This window comes from Thunnus thynnus, chromosome 3, assembly GCF_963924715.1.
Source record: "Thunnus thynnus chromosome 3, fThuThy2.1, whole genome shotgun sequence".
In the NCBI taxonomy this organism is placed as follows: domain Eukaryota; kingdom Metazoa; phylum Chordata; class Actinopteri; order Scombriformes; family Scombridae; genus Thunnus; species Thunnus thynnus.
This window is the reverse complement of record NC_089519.1, coordinates 7,782,672-7,807,318: the sequence shown is the minus strand read 5'-3', so window position 1 is coordinate 7,807,318 and position 24,647 is coordinate 7,782,672. Positions and strand designations below refer to the sequence as shown.

The window sequence follows — 24,647 nt, the reverse complement described above, 5'->3', positions numbered from 1 at the left end:
TATGGAACAAATATCATAAAAAAACAAACAAAAACAAAATACTATTTGTGCTTTGCCCAATAATGTTTTGTATTTGGGCACACCACTAGTATTTACTATTAGAGTACTTAGCGTGTTATTTATAACATCTATGTATAATAGAATGTCAGTTTCTTTCATTTTGTTGGTGTATATACTCATTCACACCTCACATCAACTGTATTCATTTTTCTCTGCGTTGAAGTAGCAGCCAGAGGCAAAGCAATCAGCCCATTCTGAACAGACACATTTTAAAAGGGCACTGCACAAGTTTTAAATTAAATGAAACACAGAAAATCAGCCAATCCTGACACTGGAGAGGCTGGAAAAAGCAAATGTTTGCATAAAATGACTCAAATGATTAATGATAAAATAAATTGCATTCTGTTGGTCAAATAATTCATTACCTCACTAATTGTTTTGGTTCCAATAAGGCTGATAGTTCTATGCCTATTTATTGTGCTCTACTATGATTTGTTCTCTACTGTACTTTATTTTTGACATAGAAGCTTGTCCACCTTGTGAAGCCAAAGGCAAATTTGAATAAGTTTGAATTATGCTTTTGTTTGAAATAGAGCTGAAACAATAAGTTGATTAATAGATAATTAATCAATTCAATTTAAGCTCAAAGGACAAACATTGGATGGTTACAGCTTCTCAAATGTGAGAATTAGGTGTTTTTCTTGTCTTACATTAGTATAGTAAACTTAATCTCTTTGAGCTTTGGACTGTTGGACAGACAAAATGAAGGAATATGAAGACGTCACCTCAGGCTCCAGGAAATTGTGATGGGCATTTGTGATGTATTTTACAGACCAAACAATGAAAGAATTGAAAAAAGGCAGATAAATCAATTATTAGTTCCGGTCCTTGATTATGATTTTGATTTACTGGGTGGACTAAGCCTGGATGAGTGGTGGAAAGAGACAGATAGGATGATGAACCCTATGGTGTCTGTTGAAAATACTGAGTTTATCACTAGCAACAATGTTTTCGTTGGACTAGTGAAAAAACCTTGCTGAGAAGGACACAACAAAACATCCCACCACCAAGCATTAACAGAGGCAGACTCTCAGAAAATCAAGCACTCTCAGGTACTGAATTCAAACACACCTGAGGGTGGTGTCAGCAAAGTCTGGTTTGATGTGCATTTGCATATGGGACACAGAGCTACAGAGGGCAACTGCCAACTGATGCCCAAATCATTTATCATCTGCCAGGACGAAAATGGTCAGAAATATGCAGCACTGTCATTCAACGAATGCACAAAAAACCACAAAGATGCCGGCAAAAGAAACAAAGAGAGCCTACAGGGATTTATGTTTGAGCAGCCAGTAAACTGTGTCCTGTCTCTTCGTTGGAAAAATACCTCTCATTGATGCCGCCCAATCCACCGGTCTCTTATCTCCATCCAAAGCAGACCAACTTACCCCGATCCAACAGATGGTCACATATAACTCCTATTTTAATCTCACTGCACTGGCTTCCAGTTCATTTTAGAATTCATTTTAAAATTTTGGTGCTCACTTATAGAGCCCTACATGGCCAGGCTCCACAGTATATTATGGACCTTCTACACCCCTACACCACAAACCAAGCTCTTAGGTCCTCCACCCAGGGATTTCTAAATCTACCTTGTACACATTTTAAGACTCAGGGAGATTGTGCATTCCAGTTGGCAGCCCCCAAGCTCTGGCATAGTCTCCCAATAGGCTTAAGGTCCATGGATACTGTGGACTTTTTTTAAAAAGCAGCTAAAAACCCATCTGTTCAGACAGGCATTTGGATAGTGTGTGGTATTTTATATTTTAATTTGTCTATTTTGTCCGCTCTCCTTGTATATTTTATCTGGTGTCTTTGTTTTTATTTTTTTGATTGTATTTGATTTTTTTTTCTTTGACTGTGAAGCACTTTGTGACTGGTGTCTGTGAAAAGTGCTATATAAATAAACTTTGCTTGCTTGCTTATTGTATGTCTAAGAAAACATACAGTGAAGCCACTTTGTTAGACACGCTTGTTCTGAAGAACAAAAAAAGAAAACAGGTTGTCAGTCGCGCCCAAATGTTTCAGCACTGAGAACAGCACACAGCACTCTACATGCATCGATTGATGGATGATAGACAGCGACAGGCCAGGTGCGCTGTCTCAGTACTATGTCTTGCTTACAAGGGAATAACAATAAACATAACATAGACACGGCGGTCTACAACACTGTACAAGGGCTATTCAAGCATAAAATAGACACAGCAGTTATTGTCCCTACTCAGCATGTAGTTTAGTGTAGTCCATTTGTGTATTCCACCATCCTCCATAGAACAAAATAATCCAAACAGGTTAACGAACTTTGTTCATATCACTGTCCCTTTTTAAAACTTCATTCTCCACTCCTTTATGGTGGCAAACCTGCCATTCACTTTGTCTTTGTCAATGTTTATGTCCCGCTACAGCAAAATGAGGTTGGACAGTCTGGCTGTTAGGCTAGTAGTGCTAGCAGTAACATTAGCTTGATTATCTGTCCCTCTCGCGCCTTGCATTTTAATGCACCCAATTCATACTTTCTCTCCACTTTATCTCCTAGCTAGATTAAAAAAAAACATATCACCTTGATCGTTAACTTGATAGTGTGTGACAACATGACGCATTCACGAATACACAGGCTAGAGCTTTTAAAACTCCCAGTAGCCAAATAGAGTGGCAGGGGCCTGATAAAGGGGGTACTAAGGGGGTGGAAACAACAACAATACAAACAGGCCCAAGTGCCCCTGCTGGTGCTGTTTGCTGCATAAAACGAGTAACTGACATGCTAGATGGTTTGTTACACAGAACCATCTGAGAAGTTGTCCATGGAAACTGTTTGGAAAAGAGCAGGCACTTCCAAAAAATACTTATTCTTATTCTTATACAGTTGATTGGTTCATTGGATGAACCATCTGTCTATCACCGTCTTACCTTGTGAGGCAGCTGGATTTGCGGCACTGATTGGTGACACAAGCACATAACTTGAAGCCTGACAAGATGGATTCTCACATGATCTTATGAATCCAGCTGCCTCGCAAGGTAATAAAATGAGAACCCCTTGGCAGTGGTGGGGGCTCGTCTCTGCTCTGCAGAAGACACACTCTTAGTCTGACTTTTATTTTTGCCAAAATGAATACTGTATGTGTTGCCTGTGTTTTTTGTCCTTTTCCTCTCCTGTCTATTGCTCTGCCCAGGTCATCTATACTTAGGGTGCTTTTCATTGTGCTAATGTATCTCCTCACTTCCCTCACTCATGTCTCTTCCTCACGCCTTAGCTCCTCCCAGCAAGGATGAGAGAGAGATGCGAGTAAGAGACACGAGGACAGAGGAATTTATTTTATCAAACGGGATGCTCTCGCTCACTCCAGCGTCATTTTGAGGAGATGAAAAGTAGTAGTAGATGCACACCACCCTAAATGTCAAATATGAATAAGTCAGCAATAGAAATTAGTAAGTAAGTAAGCAGTTAAAACTCTAAAGTTTGCATTTAAAATTCATGTACAATTATTGAACACTTTACACTGTTACTTAATAATTTCTACATATTGATAGCTGGAAGGAAAACACCTGATAACTGCTCCAATTTATCATTTGATTATAGATCTATAGCAGCTTCTGGCTGTCACAGAATAAGACACAAATAGACAATTTAAATCTATGTATTACTGAAAGAACAGAACCAACATAAAGGAACAATAGATACAGCTGTAGCCTGCAGAATATGTTATAAAACGTAAATAAAATGTTGCTTATTTAGTTTGTGAAAGTCTGACATGCTTTTCAGGCTCAGGATTATTTTATAGGAGACACACAGATGTGCAGCATCATATTTTCCTGATAGAGCTAAGACACATTGAAACGGAGAAGAAGAAAGGATAAGCCTTTTGGCTCATGAAGAAAAATAGTGTGTTTTTATGATTGATTCATGATTCAGTAATCTTTATTTTTATAAATAAATAGACTATGAGAAGCTGCTGTTGGTGCTTTCATTCCTTCTCCACAGGTATTTTCCTGATCTGCTGTATTACAATAACAGCCCGACTGTTTACTGTCCCATCAGATCAGCTGACCAATCAATACACACTTTGGATCAAAGGGGTGTTGCCATCTGTTAAAACACTTCTGTGTAGGATACACCTGTGTTTCCTTCCTCTCTCCTCTCTCCTCTCTCCTCGCCTCCTCCAGGTGCATTTAAGGAATTGGAAGATCCTCCACGATGGCGGAGGGAGATCGGTTTCCAGGTCATGGAGGAGAGAGGACATGAGGAAGCACAGAATTAGCATAATGAAAGGCACCCTGAATCAGTCCACAATGAGGTGCACCTGGCAAGGGAGGAAAGGTTGATTCTCCAGGTTCCTGTTGCAGAGAGAGAGGCTTTTTGTTTGTGGACTGCTGATCTTGCCTCTCAAACTGGGATTTTATGTTATTTAGTTTTTCTGTTGTATTTTGATTGTTTATAGTCGTCATGTAGTATCATGGTTGCTTTGTATGTTTTGTTAATAAATCCCATGGTTTGGGTATTTTATAAGGTGTTGGGGTTTTACTTTGAGTAAATAGTGGATTGCTGTTCGCCCCCCTAGGGCGGATCAAGAGTGGGGCGTAACAGATGGGAGCTCGTCCAGGAGCTGAGCATACATGAGGTGAAGTAAAGGTGTTTGTGTGTAGTGATTATCTCTTTTGTTAGATAATTTTTCATTGTTGCTGCTTGTTTACTTGTGCTTTTGACTGGGTAACTGCTTCAGTAGCTTGGAGTTTCAGTTTTAAGCACCCTGACGCCACCAGGCAGGTTTGAAGAGCTTGCTACTTTGTTGTTTTACCTTTCTTATTTTTGGTGGTAATCCTGACTGGGGTGGACTGTAGCCACTGTGGATCACACATCCAGTATTGAAGGTCTAAAAGCAGGATATGCTGTTGTTCAACTTCTTTTTGATAACACTATGGTAACCAGAAAAGCAGAACAACGTGTACAACCATGCCCCGCACAGTTAGCAGAACTAATAGCCTTGACTGAAGCATGCATATCGGCTAAAAATAATACTGTAAACATATGCACTGACTCTGCATATGCTCATAGCCAGATACTTTTAGTGCCGTCTTGCAATACTCGGGCCAAATATTCAACTTTGGACTGACAGTACTGCAACTTCTGTTGAGAGGCCTGATGCCCTCCTTTGGCCAATTCCTGCAGTACTGTTATGGAGTCTTTGTGACACTGCTCCTGTGAATCTGAACAGATGATCAGATCATACTGAATTACAGTGCTACTAACTTTGTGTTTTAGTGCATGTAAATCTTCTTTCAGCACTTTATTAAACACATGTGGTGAATGTTTAAACCCCTGTGGCATTCATGTGTACATTTACTGCTGCCCTCATTAGGTGAAAGCAAACAGGACCTGAGATCTAGAGCTCAGAGGTACACTGAAAAATGCAGAGCAGAGATCAATGACAGTGTAATATTTACAAGTTGGTGGCACATTTGTCAAGACTGTGTGGATTTGGCACATCTGCATCATAGTCTTGCACTACTTCGTTTACGGCTCGTAAATCATGTACCAGCTGGTACTTTGATTTATATGCTTTCAACACTGGAAATATTGGAGTACAATTTTTAGACAACTTTTAAGATCCCGAACTCTACCTATTGACTCTCTAAGTGGGCCAGGTCAATATGCTTTTGCCTGATCTTTAGACATCCGCTGTTGATCTAGTCTGTCGAACATGCATTCATTCTCGTAGCAACCTATGTTTACATCTATGGAATAAATTTGATAGCCTGGTTCAGGAGGTACACACCTTTCTAGTTCGGTTGTTTTACCTAATGGCCATTGTCCAGAAGGAGTCTGGATTGCTATGGTCCACGTCCCTTGGCTATCATCTCTATACAGCATCCCCTTGAGTCTGCAAACATTGTTAGTATGTTGATATGGCATTATTGTTACAACTGCTGCTAGTAGACAATTTTCCATTTCATGAGTGACTGTAAGATTGCTTGACTTAAATGGATGATAGTCTGGTTTTAAACTATATAATTCTTCTTGTTAGCATTGATTAGTTGGCCTAGTTCTACCCTGCTCTATCTTATAAAGTACAGTGGTCACAAATTCCCATTGCAAAGAATCAGCAACATTTATCCAATTACCTTGATCCACTATTTTAGAACATAGTTCTTTTGTGCACGCTATATTAAAGGACAAATCAATGCTCATGGAATATTCTGATTTGAAGGCTCCAATCATGGCTATGGCTTCCAATATGTAATAGGGAAATTGTCAGATCACAACTTCCCATTTAGTGTACGTTTTTTTGCATTACTTCTGTATGTGCACGGACTTCCCAAATGGTTAGTTCTGTGTTTATTATTTGTTTTGATTGTGCTCATGCAGCTAATACACAATTCTCCATTTTTTCTTGTAGAGGTAATTTGAATAATTGAGGCGGTGAGACATTCTTTCTCCATTCTATATTAATGGGCTGAGAGTGTTGTCCTAAGTTTATTTTCAGTGTTCTCGAGATCTTTATTATCAATAACTCTCCTAAATTTTTGTCACCTACCCCAGTCACAATTTGTTTTTGTACATGATCCATTTGTGCTTGACACATATTTTTCCAACAAGAGACACATTTGACAAAAAGACTGTTTATTGAAGGTGAATGACAGTATTCAGAAACAGAATTCAGGCTTACCCTCCAGTTGGTTCTATCCAGCTGTACTTTCATAACATCTGAATCTGTTAAAAGTATTAGTGAATTTACACACGTTATGACACTTTTGTTCAGGTATGTCAAAACTGAGGATAGTTGAACCACATCTAAGAATTTGTTCATTCAGATCTTCATCAAAAGTCAAAGAATCATATATATATATAACAATAGGGAAGTCAGTTCAACATTTAGCAATCCTATTGGTCTCTGTAAGATATTTATTCTTTCTATAAGTCTACCAGAAATACTTCCTATCTTCAAAGGAGACTCCTGTACAGTGCACATATCTTCAAGGCAGATCAATGTGGTATAAATACAGGCAGTTTAAGGATCAATATGGCAAACATTCTCTGAGATTACAACCCAATGTTGACATAATCCTGTTTCTAATCCTATATTTGAGTTAAAGTAGGAATTGCTCCTGCTACAACTGAGGCTATACATGACATATTTGGTGAGATGGTGATGTGGCTGCTAACATTAATTTTGCTGCTGTATTGCTCCCCTCCACCCTTCGGGTCCCCCAACACCTTACCAACTACCATGGTCGAGGTTGGTGAAATTGACGGTTGGGAATTCAGCTGTGAGATCACCATGGTCAGGGTCTGAGAAGTTGGAAGTTGTGGTGGGTTGGTTGGGTCAGGTTTTGTGGGTGGTCCTGGTTTTGTAGGTTGGTCAGTAGTTGAGCTGATGAAGGTGGTGCCATATACAGTGCACATGTTGCCAGAACCAGGACCATTATCTGTTGGAGCCCCTGAGTCTGATTCATCCTTACACTCGGGCGCTCTTTCCAATGTGCCCCCTTGAGGCTCCTCATCTCTCATGCTCTCCTCCATTCCATTGGTAGCTCCTTCAGTTGGCTCACCTCCTCCAGGAGGGGCTTTGGTGCAGTGGTTAAGGTGATACCACGTAGGTGAACCTTTCACCTGGACCGCTGTGCCTGTGGATTGGACCACCTCTAATGATCCTTCTCATTGAGGCCCGTTCCAGCATTTTTGTGTTTCTGTCTGTGTCAGAAAAATAAAATCAAAACTAAAATTTGTCGCTCTGTACTGCAGTTTTTCCTTTATTAGGGCTCAAGCACCTAGCGGTTCGCTCACGCTCTCCATTCAAATATATGAGTATTTTTCTGTGTCCAGCCGCAGTTACTTATTGTCTCTCCACACCTGGCAATACACATTTCAATCAAACTTTGACCAGGTCATGCGGGTTAATAGTCTTTACTTTTGTAAAAATAAACTTGATGAAAATTAGGAAATCAATTTGTTTTACACACAAACTCAAAAGTTTTCAAATTATTAATTGAAATTACAGTGAAAGGGCCCAAAACTTGCATAATTTTGATGCCACAGGTGTGAGCAAGACAGACATGTCTCACCCTGCAGAAAATTCTCATCCTCATACCGTTGAGTTTTGATGTTTTGCCATGACACAGGAACTTGCTATAAGTTTATTGTACATGCTCCAATCTGCACCAAACTTAACATGTTTTTAAAGTCAGACCTGTCAGCCCAGGTCTGACAACATCTACATGCTTGTGACAGAAGCCGTTGGACTGCACTGCACTCCGACGTGCGCAAGGGTGTGAAGGCCCATTCAACACTGCTTGCAGTTTTAATTATTGCTATTTTGTGTGGAAGCATCATAGCCTCCATGAGTGCTATGACTTGATCACGGTGTTGAATTGGTGAGCCATCTGTCTTTTTGAACCCTCTTGCTTTCCAAGTTGCTCCATAAAGGTGGCAAACGCTATGAGCATATACAGAGTCAGTGCATATGTTTACAGTGTTACTTTTAGCCAATTTGCATGCTTCAGTCAAGGCTATTAGTTCCGCCAACTGTGCGGTGCATAGTTGTATACATTGTTCTGCTTTTCTGGTTGCCATAGTGTTATCAAAATTAAGTTGAACAACAGCATATCCTGTTTTTAGACCTTCAATACCTCAATAACAGGACCCATCAACAAAGAATGTGAGTTGAGCTAATGGACTTGGGCTAGCACTTAGGTCAGATCTCATTTTAACAAAAGCTTTCACTCCTGCCTCACAGTCATGAGGTTCCCCTTCATGGGGTAGAGGTACCAAATCTGCGGGGTTAGCTGTGGTACAAGATTTGACAGTTACATCTGGATATTGCAAAACTCTGGTATATGTTTGCAGTCTTTGATTAGTTAACACAAATTTGCACTTTTTCATTAAATTTGCAAGTTTGTGATGTGTATGGATGTCATAAGCCATAGTGATGGAGGATTCCCTCTCATACATCAAATGTGCAGCTGCCAATACCTGATATCAGGAAGGCAGACCTTGCCCTACTGAAGACAGAGCAGTTGAGTAGTAGGCCATTGGTTGCTTTTTTCCTCCAATACCTGTAACTTGTGTGAGAACTGCTGTGGCACGTTGAAGTCGGTGGGAAACAAAAGATGAAACAGTTTATCATAATTTGGTAGTGCCAGTGCTGGAGCTTGTTGGAGGAGACACTTTATTGCATTAAAGGCCTGTTCTCCCTCTTCAGTCCATATTAATGGTGCCCGAAGTTTGTCAGTACCTGTAGCTTTTATCATGTTTCTCAGGGGTGTAGTACTATAATTATATAATATATAATTTTCAATCCCCAGAAACGTCATCATCTGTTGGACAGTAATTGGTTTGGGAGCTGCAGATATGCCCTTAAGATGAGATGGCGAGATACTTTTAGTGCCATCTTGCAATACTTGGGCCAAATATTCAACTTTGGACTGACAGTACTGCAACTTCTGTTGAGAGGCCCTATGCCCTCCTTTGGCCAATTCTTGCAGTAAACTGTCACTCTCACTCAATGAGCATGTTATAGAGTCCTCATGACACTGCTCCTGTGAATCTGAACAGATGATCAGATTGTCAACATACTGGATAACAGTGCTGCTAACTTTGTGTTTTAGTGCATGTAACTCTTCTTTAACCACTTTATTAATACATGTGGTGAATGTTTAAACCCCTGTGGCATGTGTGTGTATTTGTTCTGCTGCCTTCGGTAGGTGAAAGCAAACAGGTGCTAAGATCTAGAGCTCAGAGGTACACTGAAAAATGCAGAGCAGAGATCAATGACAGTGTAATATTTACAAGTTGGTGTGTGGATTTGGCACATCTGCATCATAGTCTTGCACTACTTCGTTTACGGCTCATAAATCATGTACCAGCTGGTACTTTGATTTATCTGCTTTCAACACTGGAAATATTGGAGTACAATTTTTAGACAACTTTTAAGATCCCGAACTCTACCTATCGACTCTCTACGTGGGCCGGGTCAATATGCTTTTGCCTGATCTTTAGACATCCACTGTTGATCTAGTCTGTCGAACATGCATTCATTCTCGTAGCAACCTATGTTTACATCTATGGAATAAATTTCATAGACTGGTTTGGGAGGTACACACCTTTCTAGTTCAGTTGTTTGATCTAATGTCCATTGTCCAGAAGGAGTCTGGATTGCTATGGTCCACGTCCCTTGGCTATCATCTCTATACAGCATCCCCTTGAGTCTGCAAACATTGTTAGTATGTTGATATGGCATTATTGTTACAACTGCTGCTAGTAGACAATTTTCCATTTCATGAGTGACTGTAAGATTGTTTGACTTAAATGGATGATAGTCTGGTTTTAAACTATATAATTCTTCTTGTTAGTATTGATTAGTTGGCCTAGTTCTACCCTGCTCTATCTTATAAAGTACAGTGGTCACAAATTCCCATTGCAAAGAATCAGCAACATTTATCCAGTTACCTTGATCCACTATTTTAGAACACAGTTCTTTTTCTCATGTTTTGTTAAAGGACAAATCAATGCTCGTGGAATATTCTGATTTTGAAGGCTCCAATCATGGCTATGGCTTCCAATATGTAATAGGGAAATTGTCAGATCACAACTTCCCATTTAGTGTACGTGTTTTTGCATTACTTCTGTATATGCACGGACTTCCCAAATGGTTAGTTCTGTTTATTATTTGTTTTGATTGTGCCCATGCAGCTAATACACAACTCTCCATTATTTCTTGTAGAGGTAATTTGAATAATTGAGGCTCCATTCTATATTAATGGGCTGAGAGTGTTGTCCTAAGTTTATCAGGCAATTTTCAGTGTTCTCGAGATCTTTATTTATTATCAATAACTCTCCTAAACCTTTGTCACCTACTCCAGTCACAATTTGTTTTTGTACATTATCCATTTGTGCTTGACACACATTTTTCCATCAAGAGACATCTTTGACAAAAAGACTGTTTATTGAAGGCGAATGACAATATTCAGAAGCAGAACTCAGGCTTACCCTCCAGTTGGTTCTATTCAGCTGTACTTTAATAATATCGGAATCTATTGACCAAGTAATAGTGAATTTACACACGTTTTGAGACTTTTGTTCAGGTATGGCAGAACTGTGGATAGTTAAACCACATCTAATAATTTGTTCATTCAGATCTTCATCAAATGTCAAAGAATCATATGTAACATCAGGGAAGTCAGATTCAACATTTAGCAATCCTATTGGTCTCTTCAAGCTATTCATTCTTTCTATAAGTCTACCAGAAATACTTCCTATCTTCCAAGGAGAGTCCTGTACAGTGCACCTATCTTCAAGGCAGATCAATGTGGTGTAAATGCGAGCAGCTTGAAGATAAATATGGTAAATATTATCTGAGATTGCAACCGGATGTTGACCTAATCCTATATCTAATCCTATATTTGATGCTTTTATAGTTATCTGCTCCTGATAAGTCTTAGTTAAAGTAGGAATTGCTCCTGCTACAACTGAGGCTATACATGACATATTTGGTGAGATGGTAATGTGACTGCTAACATTTATTTTGCTGCTGTATTCCTCTCCTCCCCTCTTCGGGTCCCCCAACACCTTACCAACTGCCATGGTCGAGGTTGGTGAAGTTGACGATTGGGAATTCGTCTGTGAGATCACCATGGTTGGGGTTTGAGAAGTTGGAAATTGTGGTGGGTTGGTTGGGGTTGTTGGCAAGGGTTGTGGCTGGGGTCAGGTTTCATGGATGGTCCTGGTTTTGTGGGTTGGTCAGTAATTGAGCTAATGGAGGTGGTGCCATGTACAGAGCACATGTTGCCAGAACCAGGACCACTATCCGTTGGAGCCCCTGAGTCTGATTCATCCTTACACTCGGGCACTCTTTCCGATGTGCCTTCTCGAGGCTCCTCATCTCTCGTGCTCTCCTCCGTTCCGCTGGTAGCTCGTTCAGTTGGTTCACCTCCTCCAGGAGGAGCTTTGGTGCAGTGGTTAAGGTGATACCACATAGATGAACCTTTCACCTGGACCGCTGTGCCTGTGGATCGGACCACCTCGAATTGTCCTTCTCATCGAGGCCCATTCCACCTCTGTCGAAAGACTCACGAACACCCGATCCCCAGGCTGGATGGATGGTGTCTCAGCTTCCTTTGGCACCTTCTCCGTCTTTTTTTCACACAAAAAGATAGCTCGGTGTATGTTAGCAATCTGTTGCTAAATTTTTTTTTTTTTTTTTTCTAAGACATCCAATATAGGACCTTTCTGCACATGTCTATATGCTGGAGCAGGCATGGGTCAACCTCCAAGCATTTCATGCAGTGTTAGTTGCGTTTTACAGTTAGTGCTGCTTCTGTAAGCCATGAGTGCCAAAGGCAATGCGTCTATTCAATTAAAGTTAGTGTGATCACAGATTTGTACCAGCTTTGCTTTTAATACCCCTTTCACTTTCTCAACCATTCCTTGTGACTGTGGCAGATAAACACATCCTAGTCTTTGTTCTATCCCTAGCTTTTGGTAAATCCCTTTTACTGTTTTATCAATAAACTCCCTTCCATTGTCAGAGCTAATTATGTTGGGTACGCTGAATCTTGGAATTACTTCCCTACATAGGAATTTTACCGCAGCTCAGCATTGTTTTGTTTTGCAGGAACTGCTTTGACCCAGCAGTTGAATCTGTCCTCTATGACGAACAAGTGCCTCTTTCCCTGTACCGGTTTAATCATATCGACATAATCCATTGTTAAGTGTTTAAAAGGGCCTTCTGGTATTGGTGTGTGCCAAATTGGAGTGGTAATTGCTTTTCAAATGTTGTTCTTTATATATGTCACACATCTTCCCAAAATTGCATCTACATGTGCCTGCAGTTTAGGAGACCATAATCCCATTTTTGTTGTTATTCTTGTTATTACCTCCCCCTTGTGCAATGGTCAACACCATGTGCATCAGGTATGACAAGAGAAAGAAGATCAGTAGTAGAAACCAACAATCCATCATGGTTTCTCCATAATTTATCTGGGCCTTGAGATATACCCCTTTGTTTCCATAACTTTTTTTTAGCTTGTGATACTGCTTCTTGAATGTCACACAAATCTTTAGAAGTAATTTCACTTGTAAATTAACACCATCACAGCTTTTGGATCTGAGGTAGCAGCAGTTTTTTTATGAGCTTGACACTTTATTATTGCTATTTTGTGTGGAAGCATCATACCCTCCATGAGTGCTATGCCTTGATCACGGTATTGAATTGGTGAGCCATCTGTCTTTTTGAACCCTCTTGCTTTCCAGGTTGCTCCATAAAGGTGGCAAACGCTATGAGCATATACAGAGTCAGTGCATATGTTTACAGTGTTAATTTTTAGCCAATTTGCATGCTTCAGTCAAGGCTATTAGTTCCGCCAACTGTGCGGAGCGAGGTTGTACACATTGTTCTGCTTTTCTGGTTACCATAGTGTTATCAAAATTAAGTTGAACAACAGCATATCCTGTTTTAGACCTTCAATACCTCAATAACAGGACCCATCAACAAAGAATGTGAGTTGAGCTAATGGACGTGGGCTAGCACTTAGGTCAGATCTCATTTTAACAAAAGCTTTCACTTCTGCCTCACAGTCATGAGGTTCCCCTTCATGGGGTAGAGGTACCAAATCTACGGGGTTAACTGTGGTACAAGATTTGACAGTTACATCTGGATATTGCAAAACTCTGGTATATGTTTGCAGTCTTTGATTAGTTAACACAAATTTGCTCTTTTTAATTAAATTTGCAAGTTTGTGATGTGTATGGATGTCATAACCCATAGTGATGGAGGATTCCCTCTCATACATCAAATGTGCAGCTGCCAATATCTGATATCAGGAAGGCAGACCTTGCCCTACTGAAGACAGAGCAGTTGAGTAGTAGGCCATTGGTTGCTTTTTTCCTCCAATACCTGTGACTTGTGTGAGAACTGCTGTGGCACGTTGAAGTCGGTGGGAAACAAAAGATGAAACGGTTTATCATAATTTGGTAGTGCCAGTGCTGGAGCTTATTGGAGGAGACACTTAATTGAATGAAAGGCCTGTTCTCCCTCTTCAGTCGATATTAATGGTGCCTAAAGTTTTTCAGCACCTGCAGCTTTTATCATGTTTCTCAGGGGTGTAGTGTAGCTGTAGTGAACTCAGAGGTACACTGAAAAATGCAGAGCAGAGATCAATGACAATGTAATATTTTTAATATTTTGAAGTTGGTGGCACATTTTTCAAATGTGTGTGTGGATTTGGCACATCTGCATCATAATCTCACACTATTTTTTTGTTACTGCTCGTAAATCATGTACCAGCCGGTACTTTGATTTATCTGCGTTCAACACTGGAAATATTGGAGTATTGGCTTCAGATTGAGTGTGGATAAGTACTTCTGCTTTTAACAATCTTTCTATTGTTTTTGCAATGTTTTGCTTCTGATTTCATAGGGTACTGTTGTATTTTGGGAGGAGCACATGCTGGCTTAAGCAGTATTTCTACTGGTTGAGCATATTTTATAAGCCCTATATCTGTGTCATGTTTTGACCATAACTGTGGTGGTACCTCTGTAACACGTCTTTAAACAAGTCTTTTTGCTCTACCACCATCTGCATCTAGGTAGGTAATCTGACTGTTTGGGGTTCAGCCAATGCAGAAAAAGATGTCATAATTTTGAAATAGTTTTTATTTTGGCTAGAACAGCGGGCATTTTGTTGCATTCCATTCCTGCTCTTGTGCTTGTCTTATCATGGGGCCAAGATGTTTTGACTCATAATCTGGATTTACTCTTAGGGTAATATTAGGAATGGCATGTTTTATTTTCGATTGATTTTTTACTTATTTGTTCTCAGATACTGCTAACGCAGCACCCTGTTTACCTATGATAATAGCTGCTGAATTGAGTTTCACATGCAATGGTTGATCTTTAAGCCAAAGTTCATTTCTTCTTTCACTGTTTTTTTGCGAAAAATTGCAAAGTGCAGTGAGGTTCAAATGGAGGTTCTTTTGATTGTGGAATTTGTGCCATTATGAAGGGTTCTAAGATCTTGTGGTGATATATGAGAGGTCAAGATGCTTTTTCCCAATTCTCTATTTTGCAATTTATCTGTATGGAAGGTCAATGCACAATTTTTCAGATCTCAAACTCTACCTTTCGACTTTCTAAGTGGGCCAGGCCAATATGCTTTTGCCTAATCTTTAGACATCCACTGTTGATCTAGTTTGTCGAACAAGCATTCTTTCTCGTAGTAACCGATGTTTACATCTATGGATTAAATTTGATAGCCTGGTTCAGGAGGTACACACCTTTCTAGTTCGGTTGTTTTACCTAATGGCCATTGTCCAGAAGGAGTCTGGATTGCTATGGTCCACGTCCCTTGGCTATCATCTCTATACAGCATCCCCTTGAGTCTGCAAACATTGTTAGTATGTTGATATGGCATTATAGTTACAACTGCTGCTAGTAGACAATTTTCCATTTCATGAGTGACTGTAAGATTGCTTGACTTAAATGGATGATAGTCTGGTTTTAAACTATATAATTCTTCTTGTTAGCATTGATTAGTTGGCCTAGTTCTACCCTGCTCTATCTTATAAAGCACAGTGGTCACAAATTCCCATTGCAAAGAATCAGCAACATTTATCCAGTTACCTTGATCCACTATTTTAGAACACAGTTCTTTTTCGCACGCTATATTAAAGGATAAATCAATGCTCATGGAATATTCTGATTTGAAGGCTCCAATCATGGCTATGGCTTCCAATATGTAATAGGGAAATTGTCAGATCACAACTTCCCATTTAGTGTACGTTTTTTTGCATTACTTCTGTATATGCATGGACTTCCCAAATGGTTAGTTCTGTGTTTATTATTTGTTTTGATTGTACCCATGCAGCTAATACACAATTCTCCATTATTTCTTGTAGAGGTAATTTGAATAATTGAGGCGGAGAGACATTCTTTCTCCATTCTATATTAATGGGCTGAGAGTGTTGTCCTAAGTTTATCAGGCAATTTTCAGTGTTCTTGAGATCTTTATTTATTATCAATAACTCTCTTAAACTTTTGTCACCTACTCCAGTAACAATTTGTTTTTATACATGATCCAATTGTGCTTGACATATTTTTCCAACAAGAGACACGTTTGACAAAAAGACTTTTTATTGAAGGTGAATGGCAGTATTCAGAAGCACAACTCAGGCTTACCCCCCAGTTGGTTCTATCCAGCTGTGCTTTCATAAAATCTGAATCTGTTGACCAATTAATAGTGAATTTACACAGGTTATGATACTTTTTTCAAGTATGGCAAAACTGAGGATAGTTGAACCACATCTAAGAATGTTTTCATTCAGATCTTCATCAAAAGTCAAATTTTGTTTTTATTTATGTTCTTGCTTTTTATCGTGACTGTGTATTTTATCTTAATCTGTAAAGCTCTTTGTAACTGCGTTTTGAAAAGTGTTAAACAAATAAAGTTATTATTATTTTTATTATTATTAATTTGAGCAAGGCAGATTCTGTGCTATGGTGGGCCCTAAAACCGGTCTCCCATTTTTGTCGCAGCCTAGAAGCTGGGCTGTGACAAGAAATAGATGTTTGTGTCAGTATAACACTCAGGGTTGTACAGTGTCTAAGTACTGGTACACACAAATGTCAGGACACACACACACAATTGTGCATATATACAGTATGTGCACGTCCTGTAACAACACATTCATAAGGCAACAATTGATGTTGATTGTTGAAAGACAATATGTGTTCCATGCAGTAGACACATGGCAGCTGATTTATCAGGCTGTGGCTCAGAAGGTACAGCGGGTCATCACTTAATTACTTAAATACTTAAACATAATTAAAGATAATACTTAATGTTCTAAAGTCTAAATGTTCATCCATAGTGTTGTTGACCACTACATCATGGTACATGGTCTTTGCCTAAACATACCATAATTGGGCATTGAGAAAATAAAGAATTTGAAAGAATTTACTGTTCCATATTGGTCTTTTGTTATGCAACTGTTTTTTACAACATTTATTACATATTGCATTCAGGCTGTTTATTACAAAATGCAGCAGATTATTACAAAATGTGGGTGTTATTACATAATGAAATGGAAATTGATTACATTTTGTTGAGTTATTGCATAATGCGTTGTTATTACATAATGCGTTGTTACTAGGGATGTGCACCTCCATCACTGAGGCCAATGCAATATGCACCTTGATGCATTGCCAATGATCTGATACATTAAAGATACATATGAAGCAACTGCCAATGCATTACAATACAATTCAACCCTATTGCGATACAATAGACACAATTTGATTCAACACAATGCAATTTAATGTGATACGATTTGATGCCAAAGAATGATGCTATGCAATTCAATATGGTACAGAGAGTTTGATTTTATTTCTTAAGCATACAGCAAATCATGAATGAACTAAAAAAGTGCCATTTTTATTTACATATTTGTTTCTCTAGTACTGCAACTCAGTAAGCATCTAATTTATGCTGTTTCTTTTTGACCTCGAAAAAAACACTTGGACCTTTCACAAACAGGCCTCTGTTTCAAATTTACATGGTTATGCTCCGTCACCCAAACAATTACTGTCAAAATAGTTTAATAATCCAGATACTCTGACGTGCGGAACAATAATTCTGGAGCACAAGTTCCACCTGGAACGTTTTGGCAGCACACCACTTAGCTGTAGCATGCTAGCACACTTCAGAAACAGTTTAGAGCGGAGGAATCAATTCAAATATCAAATTACTGGTCACAAATTATTGGTCACATTTCTAAATAATAAAGGCATAGAGCCTCCACTAATAATTATATATAAATAAATTGGATTTTACCGATGCAAAAATGTTAGAAACCATGCATCACAAGTTCATCTCAAATTGTATCAGGTGCATACTTTTTTTAATCAAGGCAATTGCATTGTGAACATTTATGCCGGTGCACCGAATCTTGCACCCTGGATAGTCCATACCACTGCAGGGGACAACCTTAATCCCTCCAAGCACTCCTGTTCAGGGGAAAGGCCCATAACCACTGGCCTATCTCTGGGAGGTGTAGGACGAGCTGTCTAGCTGTGAGAGTGCGTCTCTGTGCCACCGGAGTTGCCGTGGCTTCCCCGATAGCAGCTGTATCATCTCAGGAACCATGATGCACCTGTGCGTTCTTGGGCCACCAGAATGGCTACAGTACTCTCCTCCTGAATGCGCACCAGAAAGCATAAAGGAGAGCTTTGGGCCACAATTGGTGAGGGAAAGCATCTACTCCCAATGGGGGATCATCTCATGTGCCCATGGAGAACAATAGCACATGCTGTGCATCTCGTTGTGAGGTGAACAGATCCACCTCCACTCTCCCAAACCTGTCCCACAAATTTTGAATAAGTGTGGGATTTAATCTCCACTCATTTTGGGAGGGACCTCTGCATGACATTATGCCCGCGGTTCAGTTCTGTTTGCCTGGGATATAAACCACTCTGATGGAGTGCAGATTCGCATGAGACCACAGCAGCAGGATTCTGGCCATTTCCAGCAACCGAGCTGAGCAAACACTGCCCTGGCAATTTATATACACTGCTGTTGCCATGTTGTCTGTCCTTACCACAACATGCTTGTCTGTCAGCAGTGAGGCAAAGTTTTTCAGCACCATGAACAGCTCCAGGCATTTTATGTGGAGAGATGGTGGCTCTGGCCATTTTTCCCTCATTACGTGAGACTGACACAATAGCCCCCAGCTGAAGACAGATGCATCTGTGTACACTGAAATGTGCGACATAGGTCTCCTGAGGGGAACCCCAGCTGACAGAATGCAAGAGGTTTTCCACTATGTCAGGTCCAACTGAAAAAACATGTTTGTCTTTCAGCAGTACAGCACAGTGTTTCAGCACTTTCAGCACAGTGGACAGCTCCAGGCAGTTTATGTGGCCACTTCCCTCTCACAATGTCAGACTGACACTTTCCTCCCCATGTGAAGAGAGATGAATCTGTGTCCACCGATATGTGTACATGCATGTCACACACAGTGGACTTGTTGGGAGAGCAGGCAGGGACGGTCATTACACACTGTGACAGTCCCAAAAACTTGTACAAATAAGTTAGAAGAGAGCTTGAGTATATGACAGCTTGTAGCACATACAGCAGCTCTCTACAGAGATGACTGTGTGTGCATAATGTGCCCATAGCTGACAGTATAGCTCTCCCAAGGGGGATCCACACAGCCAGTCATCATGCATCTTTGTGGCGTATGGGGTCGAGGCAGAGACGGCCAAACCGTCTCTGGAGTTTTCTCATGTAAAGAAGACTCAGGAGAAAAACACCATATGACTGGCTGACATCATGCCCGGCAGGCGCGTCACAGACAGCGCTGTCACCACTTTGTAAGGGGCGATGCATGACAAGGGAAAGCTGAGCGCATCCACACATTTTGAGAAGGTGCGTTGAGCCAGAGAAAAACAGTTTTTACAAAAAATGGACTGCTTGAAGGAGAAATGCAGGAATTTCCTGTGTCTGGGGATGACGGGCACATTGAAACAGGTGTCTTTTAGGCCAATGGATGTGAATCAATCGATGAGACGCACATACTCCAGCATATGTTTCATGGTGAGCATGTGAACAGTCAAGTCAAGAATTCTGCCTGTTCCTCTTGGCACTAGAAGTAACAGGAGTAACAACCCATGTTCTCCTTACAAGGTGGGACTCTGGAAAAATAGCTCTTAAGCTTTTTCAAGAGCTCCAACAACTCTGTCTCAGAGCAGCTGTCTGTGATAAAGTCTCCAGCACCCTGTTGAATGGTCAGGGAGTGGAGATTGTAAACCTTTTTATTAATTTTGCCATCCGTTCACTTATGGAAAACAGACTTTGCCACAATGAGTAGTGCTCTGAAAGTAGGCGATTAAACATCTGCAGAGCCTCTGTGGACATTTCTGACAGCCAGTGAAGACCCCTCACTGCCACTGTGTGAGGTGATTGTTCACTCTACACAGCCCATGGAAGAGCTGATCTTAAAAGGCTGAAGCGGAGGATATATAACAGTGAAACCCATACATAAGATGTAGCCATGAGTTTAGGAGATGAATGAAAAATAAATAATACAAGTAGAAGTTATGGAGATCATTGGAGATGAGAGAGGGTTTGAAAACCTTACAGCAGATAGTTGATTTAAAAAGAGTGACACATTAGCCGCAGGCTTTTATAAATTTACTTTGTAACTTTTACTGTGACACTGCTGCCATGGAGACCTTTATGCTTTTACCTCAGCCTGGAAAAATTCAATATGGATTTTCGTTTGAGCTCTGATTCCAGATTTCATTCAAACAGCTGAAAATTTTGAGGAATGGTTTGCTTGGCAGGAAGTCAGATTTATAGAAAAAGTTAGAAATGTGAAGAATAATGTAAAAAATAAATAAATAAATAAATAAAAAGAAGGAAGTTAAATGAATATTCCAACATTTTGGAAAGTTTGCTCATTTGTCACCTCACAAAGAGTTACATTTCTCAGACTCCTCAGATTTACAGTTTGGTAGTTTGTTGTCATTTGAATAATTAAATTAAATTAAATTAAATAATTGCAAATTGGTTTGGCAATATGCATCAATAAATAAAATAAATAAATAAATAAAAATGGAAACTGAAATGACAAGTGCCTTAAAGAGGGTTAATTTGACCTCATCCTTGAGTGGGAGCAGGAGGGAGTCATTAGGGGTGAACAACTCATTTTTGTATGAACAGGTTAATCTTATTAAATGTCTCGTCTTACTGTCTTCTTGAATCATTTTGACAGATTTCTATTCATTTTTGAATGATATGAATATTGTTGAAGAATAATCACACAAGTCCTTGTTCAAAGTTTGCTGTAGTGGAAGTGACTGAGACAGTAGACTGACCCAGAGCAGAAGAGATGGAAGCACTTAATACTTATACAGCAAGATCAAGGCAGTGACCAATAAATGGTAACAAAAGGTAGGGAGGGAGGGCATTTGCATACAAGATCAAGGGAGGGGGTAAGATAGTAGGGGGGGGGGGACTCTCAGGCAGCATAGTAAGTGCGGGGGGGGGACTCTCAGGTAGGTGAAATCAAGGGGCAGAAGGAGGGGGTACTGCATTCAGACAGGATCAAAAAGGTCAAATCAGCAGGAGTTAAAGGCAGGAAAGACACACGGTTGACATCTTGTTGATCAAGGGGTTGTTCCATTACTTCTGTACCCAAATGTGTATTTCTTTTTCAATATCAATAAGCAGACTCTGGAAAGATATGAAATTTATTACAGTGAACATCAAATCTACATTATTTTTTGGAAAAAGTTTGATTGTTTTTTCATCGTAATGCAATTAAACGTATATCTAATACATATAAACTAAAGAGTATATATATGTATTGGCAGAACTTTAAAATATGGAGATGAATCTAAACATTTTTGAGTGGATTATTTGTTTATCAGGTTTTAGGGAAAGGAAAGTAATTACGTCTACAATATACCTTATACAGTTCAGTGTCTTTGGTAAGGTGACAATTGAGGTGACGCCAGTCTGGGGCTACGCCCTGTATCCAAAATCATTCAATAATTCACCACTCACACCGTCGGGAATTTTATCTAGAGGACAACATAGTCTCTCAGACAGCTATAAAGGAAGCAAGCTCTTGGTGGAAACTGGCAGACACACTGTTTAGTGGTTTCAGACATAGCCATTGTCTTTGCCCTCTCCATAGATAGGTGAAGGGTCACAGTCAACTACGGCCCACCACGCTGATAGAGATTTACCCTGTTGCACTGAGGCTGCATGGTAAAAACACTGAACAGTGCCTGAAACCTCAGCAGGGTGGATGCTTGCCAAGACAGAAGTGTGAACTCTGCTCTTCTTGTATCAAGTTACACACCCTTCCTGTGCTGAGATAGACTCAAATAGTTGCCAGTTTGTTAGATACAATCTCCATTAGCTATAAAATTAGAGACATGTCATACTGGCAATGTGACACAGGTATGAAGCAAGAATATGTTAAATGTTAAACCAAACCAAAAAAGCCCATTTACTAACACCGCTGACGGATAGCTGACATCAGTAACATCATGAGTCACAAACTGTGGCAACAAATGTGTCCCGACGTGTTCATCACTTTTAAGTGCTATTAAGTCTTTTTAAATGCTTTTTAGTGTTATTGCAGTGCTTTCTGTGTTGTGTTGTCTGTAATGTGTTGTGTCTCTATTGTATTTTGTTGTCTGAATTTGCAGCGCATTTTCTAAATGCTGCAAATGTGTTGTCAAATTGATGTTCTCTTAATTTGCTTAACCCATAAATGGGTTATTGACAGTACATATGTAAACATATGTGCTTCACCAATGAGTGCTTGGTATAGTGATTTTAACACCAACATGGGCCTATAAATTCTCACAGTCTCACTCACTGGGAGATTTTAACTTTCAACATTTTCCTGGATTCCCACACAGTCTCTCCAAGGTATGTACAAACACTGGCAAAGTAATGAATTTTATGCACGGCAACATAGTTTGAAAATGCTTTAATGTTTTAAGATTGTACATTTGTAATTAATTAGTCATTCCACTAAGAGGACTTATCGTGCTGCTTTCTGGGGTTTATCAAGACATCTTTGTTGTCTTCTTTACCAGGTTTGTGTCCTGGATGTTGTCCATAATGGGGGTGCCTGGGGGTTTGTTATTGATCCTAATTTTGCAGATTACTACAGGAAACACTTCAGGTAAACCAACTAACATCTTGGGTTACACATTATGACACATATTCACTGTGTAATTGCTCTGTAGATTTGTTACATTTTTCCCCTTTTTGTGTCATACATTAATGGACTTCCATTACAACACTTTAATCAAATGGTGACTTGAATTTACTTCCCCACACATGAATCATAACTGTCACATATTCTTCAATGCCTAATTCTAGAGGACTTGCACATCATTTTACACATATTATTATGTTATTGTGTAATATTATTATTATTTTTGATCCAGACTAGAATATAAGATGTTCAATGAGCCTGAGAAATGATTTGTTGCTCAATATACCTTTGTTGGTATTTTGATGAAGTCCATCTTTCGACACTATTATGTTGTATGCTTTTATGTTAACTCGTTCAACAGTGAGGCTGGTCAACTCTGACGACCGCTGCTCTGGCAGAGTGGAGGTCTACCATGAAGGACAGTGGGGCACCGTGTGTGACGATGCCTGGGACCTGAACGACGCCAGCGTGGTGTGCAGACAGCTGGGCTGTGGCAGGGCTCGTTCAGCACCACAAAGCGCACGCTTTGGACAGGGCGAAGGGCCTATTTGGTTGGATGATGTTATGTGCACAGGCAGCGAATCAGAGCTCAGTGAGTGCGGACACCAAGGGATTGGATCTCACAACTGTGGTCACAGTGAGGATGCTGGTGTGGTCTGTGAAGGTAAACACAAACAAGGAGCTAAAGCCCATGAAATCTCGCTGTGTAACAGCCTGTCTATGGTATTATATTAAGGATTTTAGTCACCACCTTTTACAGAAATGTGAAATATGAGATTTACACTATACTTTTATTTCATTTATTCTATTTTACCTTCTCACAGATATCATTGTTTTTCATGAAGTCCATAATTTGACAATATTATGTTGTATGCTTTTCTATTAGCTGGTTCAACAGTGAGGCTGGTCAACTCTGACGACCGCTGCTCTGGCAGAGTGGAGGTCTACCATGAAGGACAGTGGGGCACCGTGTGTGACGATGCCTGGGACCTGAACGATGCCAACGTGGTGTGCAGACAGCTGGGCTGTGGCAGGGCTCGATCAGCACCACAAAGCGCACACTTTGGACAGGGCGAAGGGCCTATTTGGTTGGATAATGTCATGTGCACAGGCAATGAATCAGAGCTCAGTGAGTGCGGACACCAAGGGATTGGATCTCACAACTGCGGACACCATGAGGATGCTGGTGTGGTCTGTGAAGGTAAACACAAACAAGGAGCTAAAGCCCATGAAACCTCGCTGTATAACAGCCTGTCTATGTTAATATATTTAGGATATCCGTCACCACCTGTTACAGAAATGTGAAGTCTGTGATTTACACTACACTTTTATTTCATTTATTCTATTTTCACCTTCTCACAGATATCATTGTTTTTCATGAAGTCCATAGTTCAACAATATTATGTTGTATGCTTTTCTATTAGCTGGTTCAACAGTGAGGCTGGTCAACTCTGACGACCGCTGCTCTGGCAGAGTGGAGGTCTACCATGAAGGACAGTGGGGCACCGTGTGTGACGATGCCTGGGACCTGAACGACGCCAACGTGGTGTGCAGACAGCTGGGCTGTGGCAGGGCTCGTTCAGCACCACAAAGTGCACGCTTTGGACAGGGCGAAGGGCCTATTTGGTTGGATAATGTCATGTGCACAGGCAATGAATCAGAGCTCAGTGAGTGCGGACACCAAGGGATTGGATCTCACAACTGTGGTCACCATGAGGATGCTGGTGTGGTCTGTGAAGGTAAACACAAACAAGGAGCTAAAGCCCATGAAATCTCACTGTGTAACAGCCTGTCTATGGTATTATATTAAGGATTTTAGTCACCACCTTTTACAGAAACGTGAAATATGAGATTTACAC

The 24,647-nt window shown here is 40.1% G+C and overlaps 1 protein-coding gene across 1 annotated transcript in view; it reads left to right on the top strand.

Annotated features, from left to right (window-relative positions):
- The window catches only part of LOC137180652 (deleted in malignant brain tumors 1 protein-like), a 64,820-nt gene that overhangs the window by 30,195 nt on the left and 9,978 nt on the right, over nucleotides 1–24,647 (top strand). The window contains exons 6-10 of the mRNA XM_067586012.1: nucleotides 16,612–16,617; nucleotides 19,113–19,124; nucleotides 23,150–23,452; nucleotides 23,675–23,989; nucleotides 24,213–24,569. Of these exons, the coding sequence (XP_067442113.1) occupies nucleotides 16,612–16,617; nucleotides 19,113–19,124; nucleotides 23,150–23,452; nucleotides 23,675–23,989; nucleotides 24,213–24,569 (993 nt within the window). The remainder of the gene's footprint in view (nucleotides 1–16,611; nucleotides 16,618–19,112; nucleotides 19,125–23,149; nucleotides 23,453–23,674; nucleotides 23,990–24,212; nucleotides 24,570–24,647) is intronic.